The 15,298-nt window shown below is 48.7% G+C and overlaps 5 protein-coding genes across 5 annotated transcripts; 2 read left to right on the top strand and 3 right to left on the bottom strand.

Moving 5' to 3' along the window:
- Positions 1-1,962: 1,962 nt before the first annotated feature.
- On the bottom strand, positions 1,963-3,321 carry BHQ10_001703 (uncharacterized protein; the record flags this gene model as incomplete). Its single annotated transcript, XM_040873769.1, has 2 exons — positions 1,963-3,119; positions 3,243-3,321. The coding sequence occupies 2 exons, from the start codon at positions 3,319-3,321 to the stop codon at positions 1,963-1,965; spliced, it is 1,236 nt and encodes a 411-aa protein (XP_040730208.1).
- Positions 3,322-3,679: 358 nt separating this feature from the next.
- Positions 3,680-5,821, top strand: BHQ10_001702 (uncharacterized protein; the record flags this gene model as incomplete). Its single annotated transcript, XM_040873768.1, has 2 exons — positions 3,680-4,942; positions 4,997-5,821. The coding sequence occupies 2 exons, from the start codon at positions 3,680-3,682 to the stop codon at positions 5,819-5,821; spliced, it is 2,088 nt and encodes a 695-aa protein (XP_040730207.1).
- A 688-nt stretch (positions 5,822-6,509) lies between these two features.
- Positions 6,510-7,749, top strand: BHQ10_001701 (uncharacterized protein; the record flags this gene model as incomplete). The annotated part of the gene is made up of 5 exons (XM_040873767.1): positions 6,510-6,550; positions 6,607-6,821; positions 6,884-7,293; positions 7,343-7,582; positions 7,651-7,749. The coding sequence occupies 5 exons, from the start codon at positions 6,510-6,512 to the stop codon at positions 7,747-7,749; spliced, it is 1,005 nt and encodes a 334-aa protein (XP_040730206.1).
- Positions 7,750-8,188: 439 nt separating this feature from the next.
- BHQ10_001700 (uncharacterized protein) lies at positions 8,189-10,873 on the bottom strand (the record flags this gene model as incomplete). The annotated part of the gene is made up of 4 exons (XM_040873766.1): positions 8,189-9,075; positions 9,132-9,579; positions 10,041-10,476; positions 10,527-10,873. The coding sequence occupies 4 exons, from the start codon at positions 10,871-10,873 to the stop codon at positions 8,189-8,191; spliced, it is 2,118 nt and encodes a 705-aa protein (XP_040730205.1).
- Positions 10,874-11,907: 1,034 nt separating this feature from the next.
- Positions 11,908-15,081, bottom strand: BHQ10_001699 (uncharacterized protein; the record flags this gene model as incomplete). Its single annotated transcript, XM_040873763.1, has 4 exons — positions 11,908-12,753; positions 13,075-13,804; positions 14,390-14,825; positions 14,910-15,081. 4 exons carry the CDS (start codon positions 15,079-15,081, stop codon positions 11,908-11,910), a joined length of 2,184 nt encoding a protein of 727 aa, XP_040730204.1.
- Between the last annotated feature and the right edge of the window lie 217 nt (positions 15,082-15,298).

The raw sequence follows: 15,298 nt of genomic DNA, 5'->3' as shown, positions 1-15,298 counted from the left end.
TGCATGCCCCCTCGGAGGCAGCCGCGGATGACTGACAGTTTGCCCGGGTCTGCAAGGAAGGAGGAAGGGACCTACCTCTGTCAGGACCTTCCTTGCCTAGCATCTCAGCATTTTAGCATCTTAGCAGCCATCTACTAACTGAGCGGTCACTGCCCAGAACAGCATAGCCCACTCTGGACCTTCACTAAATCATTAATCATCACGCGGGGGAAGACTTCCTGTTTTCCCTGGCAATCCATGCATATAGTATCATTCGACCGGACGCTCAAGCCTTATCACTATCAACTTATCATTGCCCACGAAGCCATGCCGGTCTCAACGCTTGTCGCGCAAGGACCACTCACGTCTCGCGTCACTCCTTTTACTCCCTTCAGCTTCATGCACGTAGTGCAAGGCTCAAGCAGCAGCATGTACGCACTACGTACATACATACACACTAGCCGCCCCCGAGAGCGAACTAGAAGCGCAGAGGGCAGAAGCTAATCGCATTCGGGGGTGGGTCGTGGAAGTACTAATTGTCCTGGTCATCGTACTAGTATGGATAGAGCAACAAGCACCTAGTTACATGCACAATGCCATTGCGGAGACTCAGCAAACGACCGCCTGGCCACCAGCTGTCGCCACAGATCCTGGCGCTCGAGCTTTTTTCGAAATAGGTTGGCATCGGTGGGTTGTCGTGTCAGTAACGTGGATGAACTCCCCTGCAAGTGTGACAGCTGCTGCATCCGTCTGCAACAGCCACCTCGGTCAATCATACATCATCGAGGTACACAGGAAAATGCATCCGTACGTATGGCTTCTGCTCGATCTAGGGGTCGACTTTGGTCGATTAACTCTCGCGACAAAGCGGCTGTTGTTCCCGAGAAGCCACGATAATCTGCGACCACGCACACGACGAATGCTCATCCACACGAGTGCTGTCAGGAATGTCGGAAGATCAACGCAATCACCGTAGAACTGGCCCCTGTAGCCAAAGACTGAAGGGTGAGTCAGTAAGATACAGGATTAACGACTCTACGGGAAACGCCATCCCAGTACGGAGTCCCCCGTACCGAACTTGGCGCCATCGGCAATCGAGACGTTTATCGAGCCAGCCCATTACAGAAACATCCCCTCGCCAATTCTTCCATTTTAAGGACACAGGTTCGGTGGTTCACGTGCGGTCATTGAAAAGCCCTCGCTACACTATTAATAGTCCGGTTAATCTTTCTCCGATTAAGGGAAAAAAAAAAGACGCGGTCTGAGAGACTGAGACATCGCAACATTCGGTGAGGCACAGAGAAAGTGATCATATTACGTGGTATATGGTAAAGCGCACTAGCTCGTTCGTCACGACCTCACTTGGAATTGACGGAAGCCTCGATTCCAGCACCGCCGCTCCAACATTTTGGAAACATGTGGAGTTTCCGTACATGTTAGTGACACCGTACAAGATGGCTGCCGATCAGGCCGGTCAATACAGGAAATTTGCATGCGACATGACCTGCATCTCCACCAATGATCGCAACAGAAACACACTCTAGAGCGGCCGGCCAGTATTCCGTAGTCGAGCTGGATCAGGGCGATGACGGCAAGCTCAGGCTGCCAAAAATTGCAAACAAGTGTATTAATTTGGAAGCGTCAAAGAAAAGACCGGTCAGTGCAGCTCAAGGAAAAAGAAACGGTCCTACATGAGAAAAAAGCACAAGCCACCAGAGCCGAAATCCCACTCAGGCAATGATATGTCATAGCATCGCTGCAGCTCCACTTGGATCATGATGGTCGGCCATGACAATGTGAAAAAGCGCATTGTATCACGAAACCTTGGGGTCAATTTCTATTCTTTTTTGAGTGACTTATGACTCATGATGCTTTAGCTGAGGATTCCCGGTGGCGCTGCAGCAGTAGCGCGTTGGCCGAACACTGGGTACTTATCGGGAAGGAGGAGGTCAAGAAAATAAACACACTGGGCTAATCTCTTTATTAAGGTTGGCTGGATCGAAGATATCTCATGAAACTGATGTCTTCATCAGAAGGCTGAGTGGGATTCTGCGAAGTATCCGCCAGCGCTTGCTGGTAGCGTGAGGCAAGACCACCATCCGGGGAAGCAGAGTCCTCTTCCCCTGAGGAGCCGTCGCTTTCGTCACCGCCAATGGCGTCGTCGTCTCCATGTGGGTCGTCCTCTGCTTCACTTACAGTCGCTGGATCATCCGCCAATTTATTCTTACCCCTGTTCGAAACAGCCATGTCTTTCATGAGCTTACCAAGCTCGATATCGCGTCTCTTCGTGGCCTGCTCCGCTCGTTCGTTCTTTTTGCGCTCAAGCTCCGGCCGGTAGTCACGTTCAAACTCTTGTCGCTTCTCCTCCACGGCACTAAAGAACTCGTCGATACCATCTCCGGTCATCGAGCTCACCGCAACGACGCTCAGGTGACGGTAAAACTCCTCAAGCATTAAGCTCATACTATTGAGTAAGGATCCCATGTAGCCGCTGCCAGCACCGAAGCCACCGCTACCACCTTCCGCTCCAAATGCACCAGCATCCTCCTCCTGGCGTAAAGCAGTCTGGAAAGCATCAAAGTCGGTCATCCACTCCTTGGCAAATTCTGCATCCTGCACATCGGTCTTATTGAAGACTAGTATCATAGGAAGTTTGGTCTTATAGAGGATACTGCAAGCATAGAGCATGTTACTCATAAAGGTACTGGTGGAACTCGTCCGAGGCGTGTCTATCACGTATGCAATGACAGTTGGAAACGAGGACGCAAGAGTTTCCAACAGGATGCTTCCAGACGCACTCCACACGAACACTTCGATCTGACCAGGGGTGTCGACTAGGATGTGCTTAATCGGTTGTCCACCGGAATGAGCGGGATCAACTGGAGCCGTGCGTTTCTCCAAGAGACCAATGATCTGGTCTACTTTTGTCGCAAAGAGGTTAAGCGAAGTCAAAATTCCTCCATTGGGCCCTAGATTATACTGTTTCATCACTTCCTTATAGTTGATCGAATCGCGAATGTCGATGTTGCTTTCAAACGGCACGGAGTGGACTGCTGGGTCGAGGTTGAGGACGTAAGGGGTTTTTCGTTGAGAGTGAAGGTGTGAGTTGATTCGTTGCATAAAGGTCGTCTTTCCTGAGCCTAAGTCGGTCAAACACGTCAGCCTCTGCTTGAAGAATCACTCTGTCCATGTCGACTTCCACGTCTCCCATGCTACAGCGTCTACGGCGGCTTCTTGAACAAAAAGAGCAAACGGTGTCTCACCGGCCATGCCCACGCATACTATCGTCACTGGCGAAGCAGATTCGCCTGCGGGCGCTTCTGGTGTCGTTGCCGCCGCCATATTGCCACAATTTGTGCTTTTGGAGCAAAATCTCAGAGTCTTTTCCACCAGTTACTCGACTATCGCCCATAAACCGTCCAATAGGATTTTCGTAGAAAGTAGTTCGTCGTTGAGTATTGTATCAAATGGTGCTGGACAAGCAAGTCGTTGTAGTTTTTTCCCATGGCGGGGCGAGAAACTTTTGGGTTTCGTCCTAGGGCAAGTGGGGCCCTGCTCGAAACGTCATTTCCTTGGGCAACCGCGCTCGAGCTTAAGCTCAGCTTTTTCTTCAAGCTACTTTGTCAATTTCTGTCCATGTCCGTCTCATGAGGGCGGAATCAATTCACCAATAACCGGCGCGATTATACAGACCATTAATATGACGCTGGAGGACTTTGAGAAATCGCTTGCGGAAGGTCACGAACGGAGAGAATCCGATAACCACAAAGACAAAGATCGGTCGGGATCACATCGCCATCACCACCATCACCGACATCATCACCGTGATTCGTCCCGAACGCGCGAAAGCCACAATCATCGAAGCGATAAGAAAGATGAAGAGCGCAGACATAGGCACAAAAGGTCCAGAAGAGACGACAATGGCGACGACGAGAGCTCTCTCAAGAGACGGCATCGCCATGACCGCAATCGCGATGATGACGATCTCGGCCAAGGTGAAGCCCGGGAATCAGCTGCTAAAGTCAGTGCGCATGATTTGAAACGTGATTCATGGATGCAGCCCCCCTCTGCCGACGACATAGATTATATACACAGACCGGATAAGAGCGCCCAAAAACAGCCCGAAGCGAAATCGCTACGAATCGATCTCGATTTGAAGATTCACGATAAGGAACTCAACACTCATTTACGTGATTTAAAAGAAGGAAAGGTTTCAGAAAAAGTTGACAATCAGCCTGCGCAACATGAAGTCGACTATACATTTGGCGATGCGGGCTCACAATGGAGAATGATAAAATTGAAAAATGTTTACCGAGAAGCCGAAGAAAAGGGTAAAAAGGTGGAAGATGTTGCGATTGAGCGGTATGGAGATTTAAGGTCTTTCGATGACGCCCGAGAAGAAGAGATAGAAATGGATCGCAGAGAGACATATGGAGAGTCATATGTGGGCAAAGACAAACCCAGTGGAGAGCTTTTTCAAGAAAGGAAGCTCGAACAAGGTGTTCACAGAGACCTTCGAGCCAGTTATTCTAGGGACATTGCATCTCCTGTCAAGGAACAGGGCAAGTCGATGGAAACCGTGGAACCTACCAGGACCACGCAACATCTGGATGCCACTGCACTGAACCGACTTCGCGCAAAAATGATGAAAGCAAAATTGAAAGGCTCGTCTGATGCAGCTTCTTTGGAGGAACAGTATAATGCTGCTGCTGGTTTGATGGCAAACCGAAAAGAAGGCGACGTCGTGGTTCTTGGCATTATGGAAAACCGAATGCTGGCCGGCGGCACTAGAAGCGAAGTCAAACCGGTTGAAAATCGCCGAGGCCGTGAACGTGGTCAGCTACAGGAGAATGAGGATATGTCGATTGAAGATATGATAGTGGAAGAGCGACGAACGCGCGGCCAAGCTGGTGGAGAAGGTCTTCGACTAGCCGAAAGAATTGCAAAGGATGTCAAATTCGACGTTAGTGAAGCCAACACACTCTATTCAGGGATATCTACTAACATTGAAACCTAGAATGATTTGGAATATATGGATGACAATGCGGCCAAACTCGCCAAGCGTGTACAGAAATCAGAATTAAACCTCAAAAATACGGCCATCAGCGAGTTCCACAAGATGAACAGAATACTAGATAATTGCCCGTTGTGCCATCATGAAGATACGGACACACCGCCAGTGGCCCCCATCGTGTCATTAGCGACACGAATCTTCTTGACTCTTCCAACAGAACCGGAACTCAGTGAAGGAAGCGCTACTATTGTTCCCATCCAGCACCGCACGAATCTAATGGAATGCGACGATGATGAGTGGGAGGAAATCCGCAATTTCATGAAGAGTTTGACTCGAATGTACCACGATCAGGGCCGAGATGTAATCTTCTATGAGAACGCAGCGCATCCGGATCGAAAACGCCATGCATCTCTAGAAGCTGTTCCATTGCCATACAGTCTAGGCGAAACATCGCCGGCATTTTTTAGAGAGTCTATACTGGCAGCAGATTCAGAATGGACTCAGCATCGAAAACTAATTGACACTCTAGCAAAGTCCAAACAAGGCTTGGGCAAGATGGCTTTCCGTCGGACGCTAGTCAAGGAAATGCCATACTTTCACGTCTGGTTTGAGCTTGATGGTGGCTTGGGCCATGTTGTGGAGGATACTCACCGATGGCCGCGCGGAGATCTTTTTGCTCGAGAGACGATAGGGGGTATGTTGGATCTGCCTCCGGATGTTATCAAAAGACAGGGCCGGTGGAGTAGAGGCGGGGATCGACGTGTCGAGCCTTTTCGAAAACGCTGGCGAAAGTTTGACTGGACTCGTATTCTCACCGAGGGTCAATAATCAATCTTTGCGATACGTACGAATTTCTGGAAACTATGCGAGACAGTGCACAATGCCACGATCGCTGTTAATTATGTTCTCCTTGAGAGGCCGACCTACTCCTCGAATCTAAATGATGGCAACCATTGTGCGGCAGTTGTTTACCCGAATCCCCGAACACGTAGCAGATAGCTACCACAGTGTCGGATAGCTAAGCGCTCCATGAACCTTCCTAGTACCGGGACTTTCTATCTGTACAATATCCTGTAATATGACATGAAGGAGAGGAACCAGTTGGAAAATGGATTCTCAATTTCTAATTACGGCAAAGAAAATGTAGCTGGTAATTAGCAACAATCACTCTTACATGAAAAGCAAACGGTACACATACAAACTTATAGAAATAGTTCTTGCACCAATGAAATTGCATTCGGGTGAGTTCAAGGCTGGCGAGATGGAGGATAGAACATACACGACTCGCCGAGTCGGACATCTCGCCGTTCCCCTGGACCCCGCACTCTATCAGCGGGATAATTGCCCTGAGATAGCGATTTTTTTTGACGTGACTCACGTTTGATCGATTTCTTTTCTGATTACGAGCCTTGGTTGTTGATCTTGTATCTCATATTGGGCTGGGACACGGCGAATGATTAATTGAGAATTGCTCATATATATTAATCGAGACATACATTGACCAAAAGAAAAGAGAATGGCCCGCCCCAAAGTCCTCCTCTTAGGCGAAATAGTCCAGTATATCAAGCCATACCTCTCTACAACTGAACCTGTACATTCTAACATACAAACAGCGCTGGCAAAACATGGGAAGACCTCAGCGACATCGCCGACCTCATAACCACAAGCGCCACCAACCGCACTGAATTCATCCAAGAATGCAAAGACGGCAAGCTCGACGGCGTGGTCGCGGCATATCGCACTTTTGGCTCCTTTGCCGTCACGGGCCAGATTGACGAGGAGCTCGTAGCGGCTTTACCCAAGTCTTTGCTTTTCCTTGCTCATTGCGGTTTGTCCATATCCTGTCTCTGTATATGTATGAGATGAATACTGATTGAGGGGAGGGAACAGGGGCGGGATATGACCAAGTCGACGTCCACGCCTGCAGTGAACGCACACCACCTATCCGGGTCAGCAACGTGCCCACGGCCGTCGACGACTCCACCGCCGACGTGAACATGTTCCTCATCATCGGCGCAATCCGCAACTTCAACACGGGCATGCACGCGCTACGACAGGGCAAATGGCGCGGTGACCCAGCGCCTCCTTTGGGACATGACCCGGAGGGTAAAGTCCTCGGTATCCTGGGCATGGGCGGTATTGGAAGAAATCTGAAAAAGAAAGCAGAGGCGTTTGGGATGAAGGTTATCTATCATAATAGACGGCAGCTTAGTGAGACCATGTCTGCAGGCGCAGAGTATGTTACGTTTGATGACTTGTTGGCGAAGAGTGATGTCATTAGTTTGAATCTGCCTCTTAACGTGAGCCCCTTTCCTCTCTTCATCTGATACAAGTACTGACATTTCGTAGAAACACACATACCACATCATCGGCAAACCCGAATTCGCAAAAATGAAAGATGGCGTTGTCGTCGTCAATACAGCGCGAGGCGCAGTCATCGATGAAGCCGCTCTCGTTGAGGCCCTGGACAGCGGCAAGGTCTTTTCAGCGGGGTTGGATGTGTTTGAGGAAGAGCCCAAGATTCACCCTGGTCTGTTGCGGAATCCGAATGTGATGTTAGTGCCTCATATGGGAACTTGGTCTTATGAGGTATGTATTCTTTTTTCTTTACATTATCTTTTGGTAATCTTTTGACCGTGTGAACTGACTGTAGCCAGACACAAACTGAGATGGAGGAATGGGCTATTGGAAATGTGCGCCAGGCTATTGAGAAAGGGACGTTGAAGAGTATTGTGCCTGAGCATGTGGACCTATAGATTGTGCTCCTTTTGCTATAGATTTTGATGAGCGGTAACAGATTATAGAGCGCAGAATATATAGAGCCCTTTTTTCGATATATCTTCTTTCCCGATCCGTTTGTCAAGAACATTAAGTGTACGTAATGTGTGTTGATTTATACTCAAGTGAGGTTGAATGTGATAATCGAGAACTCATACAAGCCTCAGATATTATCATACACCACATGGCGCTCTAAAGCAAATCCAAATAAAAGGGTATAGTCACAAAGAGCATCATATTATCTCCTCAATGGACAGCGCCATTGCTGAAGATAACAGGAAACAAATAACGCCATGTCTTATTACATGAACAGAAAAAGTCAAGTCTCTTCTTTTGAACACCATAACACCGCAAGCTTGTATGTCTTATCAAATCAAAATTTCATGCATTCAAATTCCAAATCTCCGTCATCAATCGTTATGCACGCGGTAGCAGTAAATTCTTCAGCTCCCATAGTCTATGGACCATGCCGCAGAGACGTTTGACAACTTGCGTGGTGCCCTTGTCTTTAGATTCATCTTCGATAAATCTCTGCGCGACAATGAGCTTGGTGTTGGCGTTTCTTTCGTCACTAGAGTTTTCTGGTCTGTTGCGAGGGTGGAAGTCTGATAGACGCTGTCCAAGATGTCGTCCAATAGCCATGGAATACAAGACGTCCCGGTTCTCAATTTCGTCAAGTAGCGAACGACAACGAGCCAAAGTCTCATCAATTTCCACGGCTGAAGATGCCTCGTTATCGTGGAGTGTGAGGAAGTGCCCGATGCAGTTCCAGAAATTCAAGGACCGCGTACGCAATTGACCCTCAAGAGGATTCAGGTTTGTTGAAGGCGGGCGAGCGAGATCTGCTCGTAATGGATTGTCCTTGAGATGGTCATCGGTGATAAGAGCTTCTAGAATATCGAACCGATTCGCCGTTGTGAGTAAATCGTATTCCTGCATAGGCTCGGTAGAACCATTTCGCACAAGATTACGGGCTGAACGGCAAATGGACATTGTATCCCATACAACAGAAGCTTCAAAGCTTTCCACGCGCCCTCGTACGGCAATGTCGTCTAATTTTGGGTCATTGAAAGCGTCAATAAGAGCCGAATATTGGGCCATGAGTTGCGCATTGGTCAACAATTGAGACAACCCCTTGTCGCGAAACCACCGAGTTTCCAAAAACCGATCTATGGCTGGCGCGTATGTGTGAAGGTAAACAGTCTGTATTTGGTCCAAGCGAGCCTGCTGAATGGGAACGATAGGATATGGTGGAGGCGGCGCGATACCTTGAAGCGCCAAAAGGTCTTGTATCTTTACTTTTTCTGCAATTAGAACAGTCAGTGACGCGCTCATAAAGACTGTTTCGATGTAAACACACCTTGTCGACCGACTTGGCTGATTTGACCAGGGAGCGGCATGAGTGCTGGCGTCGATAGATCGGGCGTTCCCACAGGTTGAGACATGGAACCGTCGATAGTATCCTGCACGCTTGCCATAATTGACATGGTATCGCTTTCCTCTACAGAGGGCTCGGCAGGTCCTTGTCGGTTGTTGTTGGATTGGTCGAACGACTGAATTGAAGAGTCCGACTGGACAGAAGGGGCGAAGGGTTGCGCTGAAGCAGGGATGTAACCCGGGGGAGCAGAAGGATAAGGATTATTGTTGGTGTGATTTTCTTGCGGATTCACGACAAGCGAAGGTTGGGGAGTGCTGCTGGCAGGTCGTATATCGGAGGGCGCAGGCTGTGGTCGGAATCCCGGGTCGTAGCCTAAACATTCGCGTTTGCTTTTGACACAGTTGCGGCACACTGGATGACCTTCGTCGCACTTTTAGAAATTACCAATTATGCGTTAGCATCATTGCGAAGTGCGAGAGTCCTCTCCCATCGAAAGCTATGCAGGGCAGAAAAGATCGGAGTGGAAGGGAAGCGACAGAGGGCTGGCGGGGCTGTTGTATGGCAAAGTGGGATGGACGCGCGAGCTAGTCACGGAGCTGTTGCGGCAACGCTTAAGCGACACGACCGCGAAACATGGAAAATCCCGCCCTCCCGCACCCGCCCAAGAGCCCGCCAACCCTGCTTATCCTTTTCTTCTGCCTTTCTTTCACTGAGATTATGCGAGGTCTTACCTTTATTCTGCGCTTACGGCAAGTCAAACATCCTGTTTTCGTCCGTCTCTTTACTTCTCTTTGATGCGCCCGTGACCGCGAGTTGTTACCCGGAAGCTGGTAACTCATTTGCGTTTGCATACCCATTTGGCCCATCTGTGGAGAATACGTCGGATTATACTGACCCATTGATTGCATTGGAGGCACAGTAGACGGATGCGGTGATCCCATATGAGGTTGCCCTTGCATCGGCGGAGGATTCGATGATGGAACGTTCGGTGTTGACTGGTATTGTGACATTGACGGAGGAAGAGGTCCCCCCGGAGTAACTGACGGAGACTGTGAAGGACCTGACGTCGCTACTGGAGGCGGTGGTGGGACAGATAAAGGCGCTGGCGTATATGTCGTTGGGGGTAGAGACAAAGGTGCTTGCGAAGGTGCGGGTGCAGTTGTAGACACCGCCTGAGGCGCTGGGACAGGCGCTGATGCCGGCGCTGAAGAATATGTCTGCATCGCTGCGCTCGTGGCTACTGTTTGGGGCGCAGAGAATGTTTGCGCCGGTGCGCTTCCTAGAGTAGGTGCTGGTGCCGGTGCCGATACTGCAGGAGGCGCATTGACTGCAGTGAACGAAGTAGTAGGCACGTCGGAATTTATAACGTCTTGAGACGTGCCGTGCGCACTTGGAACGGTGCTTGTAAGATCCGTAGTTCTCTCGAAATCATCCGTTGATATATGCGGAAGAGGGGGAAACGAAACAGGAGCAGCAGTATCAGACACTAAGGAAGCTGGAGCTGCCGAAGTTGCTGCAGGTGCTGCGAGAGGCTCCGGAGCAGGTGCTGTTGCTGGAGCAGGTTGAGAAGCTGCAGGATTTGGCGTTGGCGCAGGAGCAGCAACGGCAGCCGAAGCAGAGGATAGGGCTGGAGCAGGCGTGGTAGCGTCGGGGGTTGCCGTAGCTGTAGCTGTAGGAGTAGGCGACGCCCCATTAGGGACGTGACCTGGTTGAGTCTCCGACATTTCGAAGTGTCCGCTTAAAATGGGCGGATTCGTACGTTGCGTGGCGTCGTCGGATTTTCTGCGGCCAGGAAGTTTGTTAGTATGTCTGCAATGGCTCGAGCAAGTATTCAAACATGTGAAGTAGCGATTCTGGCAGGTGGACCGCAAGTGGTGAAAGCCCCGTGTAATGCGAAAAGCTCACTCGAGAAGCCGTCCTCGAGCATCGTAGCAGTTGATGACGAGTAATCGCAGGCTCAGCCGAAGCCTAGGAAAGCAAATGGGCTAGGTAGTTATAGAATGAAAGGCATTTGTGTGTAGCCATAAGAACAAGGCGCGCTAATCAAAAGAAAGAGCTTTGTCTTGCGTACCTAGAGACTCGGTCTAACACAGAACACGACCACTAGAAATTATGCATGAGAATCATGACGCGGACAGTACAGCAGGAGCATAGGACACAGGGGTTACTCACCTGTATATAAATAGATAAGACATGTGGAGTGTTCTGCGATTGGCAAACATCTAGTCGTTCCACGAGTGGTCAGGCAAGACAGTCGAAGCAATGAAGATGTTGAGTGGTGAGCTAAGATTTCTGCGGGTTGGAAAGAAGCCGCAGTTAAAGAGTGGGACTAGATCAGATAGCACGCCGAGAATGAGAGGACAGAGGATCTAGACTCGACTGCACAGCTAAAACTCAATGCATTGGAGCAGAATCTTTTTGAGGTCAGACTCATAGATCAAGAGTTCGAAATGGATCTAAAATCTATATCGAAATACCTGGTTGGAGCACAAATTGTACTTTTTGGATTGAGTCCGGACTTAGCCTTAATAAGCAACTAGTTGTGTTCAACCAATCACAGCCCAGAAAGCAATACTCAAAAGGTTCAAGCAGTCAATCACCCAGTATTTACAAAATGAGTAAGACATAATAGCTAAGTCTATGCTCTGCATTGTATGTATTAAGCATTTCGGCTAATAGCAGCAAGCATTTTCTAGGTTTTGAAAAGAGTGCAGCACGTAAAGAGGTCTCTGTCAATACTCAGACCATCAAGTGACTTTCATTGCCTTGCAGCTTTATTTTTACGCTTTTTGAAGACAACTGGAGCATCACCCGCTGGCAGTGGTGGCGCCTCAATCGAGTGTTCTATGCCAGGTTCTTCCTTTTTCAATAGCTTGCTCATGTCTGAGACGTCTGGGTCCTTTTCCGTGTTCTCACCAGTCCCCGGTTCTGCCTCGTCTTCTGCCTCTAATGATTGCAATGTCGGCTTCAAGTCCAGAACATCTCTCTTCTTGACTGTCGTCGTATTCATGAGAAGAGCGTCCAGATCACCGTCTTCACCACCACCAGCCCCAGGATAATCTCTCGTCGTATTGCCCCATCCTTTATGTCTAGGCTGAGCAACCATTTGAGCCTCTTCCTCATCTTCCTCATTCTCCAACTTTCGTTTCCTCACACCGATATTAAGTTTATTCTCTGCATCGTCCTTGCTAAACTCAGCTGGCGTTATCCTCCGTACTGATATCGTCTCCCAATCTCCCGCAAGCGCCATTTCTCTTCTATATTCTTCAGGGACCGCAACGCCCATTTCCGCTAGTTGTGCAATTTGCTTCTTTCGATCCTCTGCACTCGCTTGTCTTGGCGTGGCGGCAGCTGATGCTGCCGTTGCCGCCGGGCGGGTTTGCGACGCATCTCCTCCAGCTGGTTTTCCACCCACGAGGGTTCGAAGCCTTTGTACTTCATTTTTTGTTCGTTGGCTCTCTTTTTCTTCGCGTTCTTTATTACGGTGGATATCTCGAAGGAAGCGTTTCAGGTTTCCTTGGTGTTTGCCTGTGGCCTCGTGCTGGGTTTTTTCGAATGCGGTGTCGCGAATGTAGATTTGGCAGTGCTTGCACCAGTATTTTGGCTATTCCGCGTGAGTGTCTATTTCAAAACGAGATATAATGTGAGTAAGCGTACCGTTGATTTCCAATATTCCGCCATCTTGTATTATATCTCTGAAGATCTGTTGTATGTGATGTGGTGAAGGTATGACGTTGGAAGCTGAACATGTAAAAATGGCGACGGATCGGAGCTAACTCGTTTGCGGTGAACCTTATTTGTATGGACAATCCAGAACAGCCATCACGAATACTTTGATTAAAGATCACATAACAACATTTTCATATATTTGTTGAGATTGGTCATATTCATAGCTTCATTATAGTCTCTCTATCCGAACGCGCACTCTATCAGTATTATCATCAAACCAGAACCCGACCTGTCTCGTGGAATCTACAAGCTCGACTTCACGTCGAACAAACTTGCTTCCATCAGCTTTGACGACCGTGGGTTCGGTGCGATCATTATTCTGGCCACCTCTTTCACCTCTTTTGTGTTGGTGATCACCTTCATCATCGCTATCCCATTCTTCTCCACCTAGAATATTGAATTCCTCCACGGGATCCCACTCCTCTGTCTCCCACACCAGACGAAATCGTAATGGTGCGAGAGAAAATAGTCGGGACACGATTGTCTTTATTTTATACGTATCGAACGTCTTTGGTATCAGACACAACTTGCTTGCTGCATCGATGGCAGTTTCTGATGTTGAGTCTGACGACATCTGGTAAAATTCGAATGTCACTAATCGTGCAGCGACTGAACCTGGCTTGATATTCGACCCCTGAACTCCTTCTGATTTACGTATAATCGTAGGTATGCCGTATGTCTCACATAGAGCCGAATACCTTGGGTGCGCGCCGAGGATTCTCGCCTCATCCGACGCCGAGGAAGCAGATAATTCTTTGCCGATCAAGGAAAGGTAATATAACTCTCCATTAATCCGGTCTTGTTGTGTGATTTTGCTGTAATTGAGAGAGGTTAAATTCTCGAGTCGAGCTAGAGTCAGCATGAAAGCCTCGTCCACTGTCATGGGCTTTTCAGGTAATCCTGTAACGCTCATAGGAGCGACGGCTCTGTCATGCAGCGGGTTTCCGGATATTCGTAGGGAGTCCAAGCCGGGAAATGCTGTAGCTAGATCTTTGATAAATTGCCATGAGTCTATTTTGTTGTGAGAGACATCTAAGTATGTCAAGGTGCGTGAAAATTGAAAAGTAGGTTTGTCCTTGTCATCTCCGGATTGTGAAACAAAGACCGTGTCTATATTATTTCCGCGAAGTATGAGCCGCGTTAAATTCGGAAGCTCTGTCAAAACTCTGAGCGATGAAAGAGATGTGAAGTCGTTGTTCTCGAGGACTACACTCGTTAAAGTGACCGGTAGGGTCGTCGTTATGGAAGCCAAACTGTTTGATGAGGCCAATATGGATTGCAGGTCTGGAAATTGAGCTGATATTGAAGATACCTAATCAATATTCAAGTAAGCCCACTGTATTGAGAATTTTTAGAAGAAAGGAAAATACCTCATCCCACGGCATGAGTGTCTGATCCAGATGTAACTCTGTTATTCCACTAAACACGAAGCCAGGTTGAACTTTCTCGAATCGATTCCCGCTTCAGAAGTCAGATCCCATCTCCCGAGTAGCAGAAAACTGAAGACTTACTTCAATTTCAAACTCCTCAGCTTCTTCAGCTGCTTGCAAATGTCATGCACATCCCGCCAGCGGTGAATCAGGTTCCGAGTAAGATCCAACTCCGTAATCTTGGGACACGTCCGTTCAATCTTCTGCAACTCTTCACTGTATCTGGACTCATCCTGACCATCATATGCAAGTACACCTGCGATTCGCAACCCATCAAGAAGAACAACCTTGAGCTCCTGAAGCTCGGCAAGCTGTTTTCTAATTTTCTCAAAGCCAACTTCCTCCACGACTTTACCATTAAACTGGATAGTATCATTCATCTGAAAGCCCGCATCATTATTCGCGGCTTTCCGCTTTGCAATCTCTTCCTCGAACTCAGATGCATACTTCTGATGAAGTGCTTCCAGGAAGGATTGGGGTTTGTCTATGGGCCGAGTAGGCCGCACAAATGAGCCGGCTGTGGGTTGATTACTGATGCCTATGACTTCTATTAACAAGGTATACTCTCAGAAATCCAGAGAGAAAGGGAGCCAATAATTACATGTGAAATATCTCTTCCCCTTATGCTCGCCCGAATGCTTGCCTCGAAATGGATCGTCCCATTCCACTCCAAGCCAGTCACCTTTGGTGCCTTCGACGTCGCCAATATATCGCACAGTACACAGTGCGCCGTCAAAGGAGAGGCGATCGCCTGTATTGAATTTCTGGCTCATACCTGTGGCCACTGTAGAGGTAGGCTTGGAAGTGTAAACACACTATACCGGGGAACTTGTTGATAGGCCTGCACACTTGAGATCGGAGAGTCGTCCAATCAGATATAGCGCTCAAGGTGGATACCTTTAGAAGTCCCAGCTATTCTGCCATTTCCTACCGCCACTCAAATTATGGAAAAGGAAGGCGGCTCTCCTCAAGACTGACTGCTCTCCAGAT

The sequence above is a fragment of the Talaromyces amestolkiae genome (genome assembly GCF_001896365.1).
Source record: "Talaromyces amestolkiae strain CIB chromosome Unknown scaffold2.1, whole genome shotgun sequence".
Lineage (NCBI taxonomy): Eukaryota > Fungi > Ascomycota > Eurotiomycetes > Eurotiales > Trichocomaceae > Talaromyces > Talaromyces amestolkiae.
This window is presented reverse-complemented; position numbering and strand designations above follow the sequence as displayed.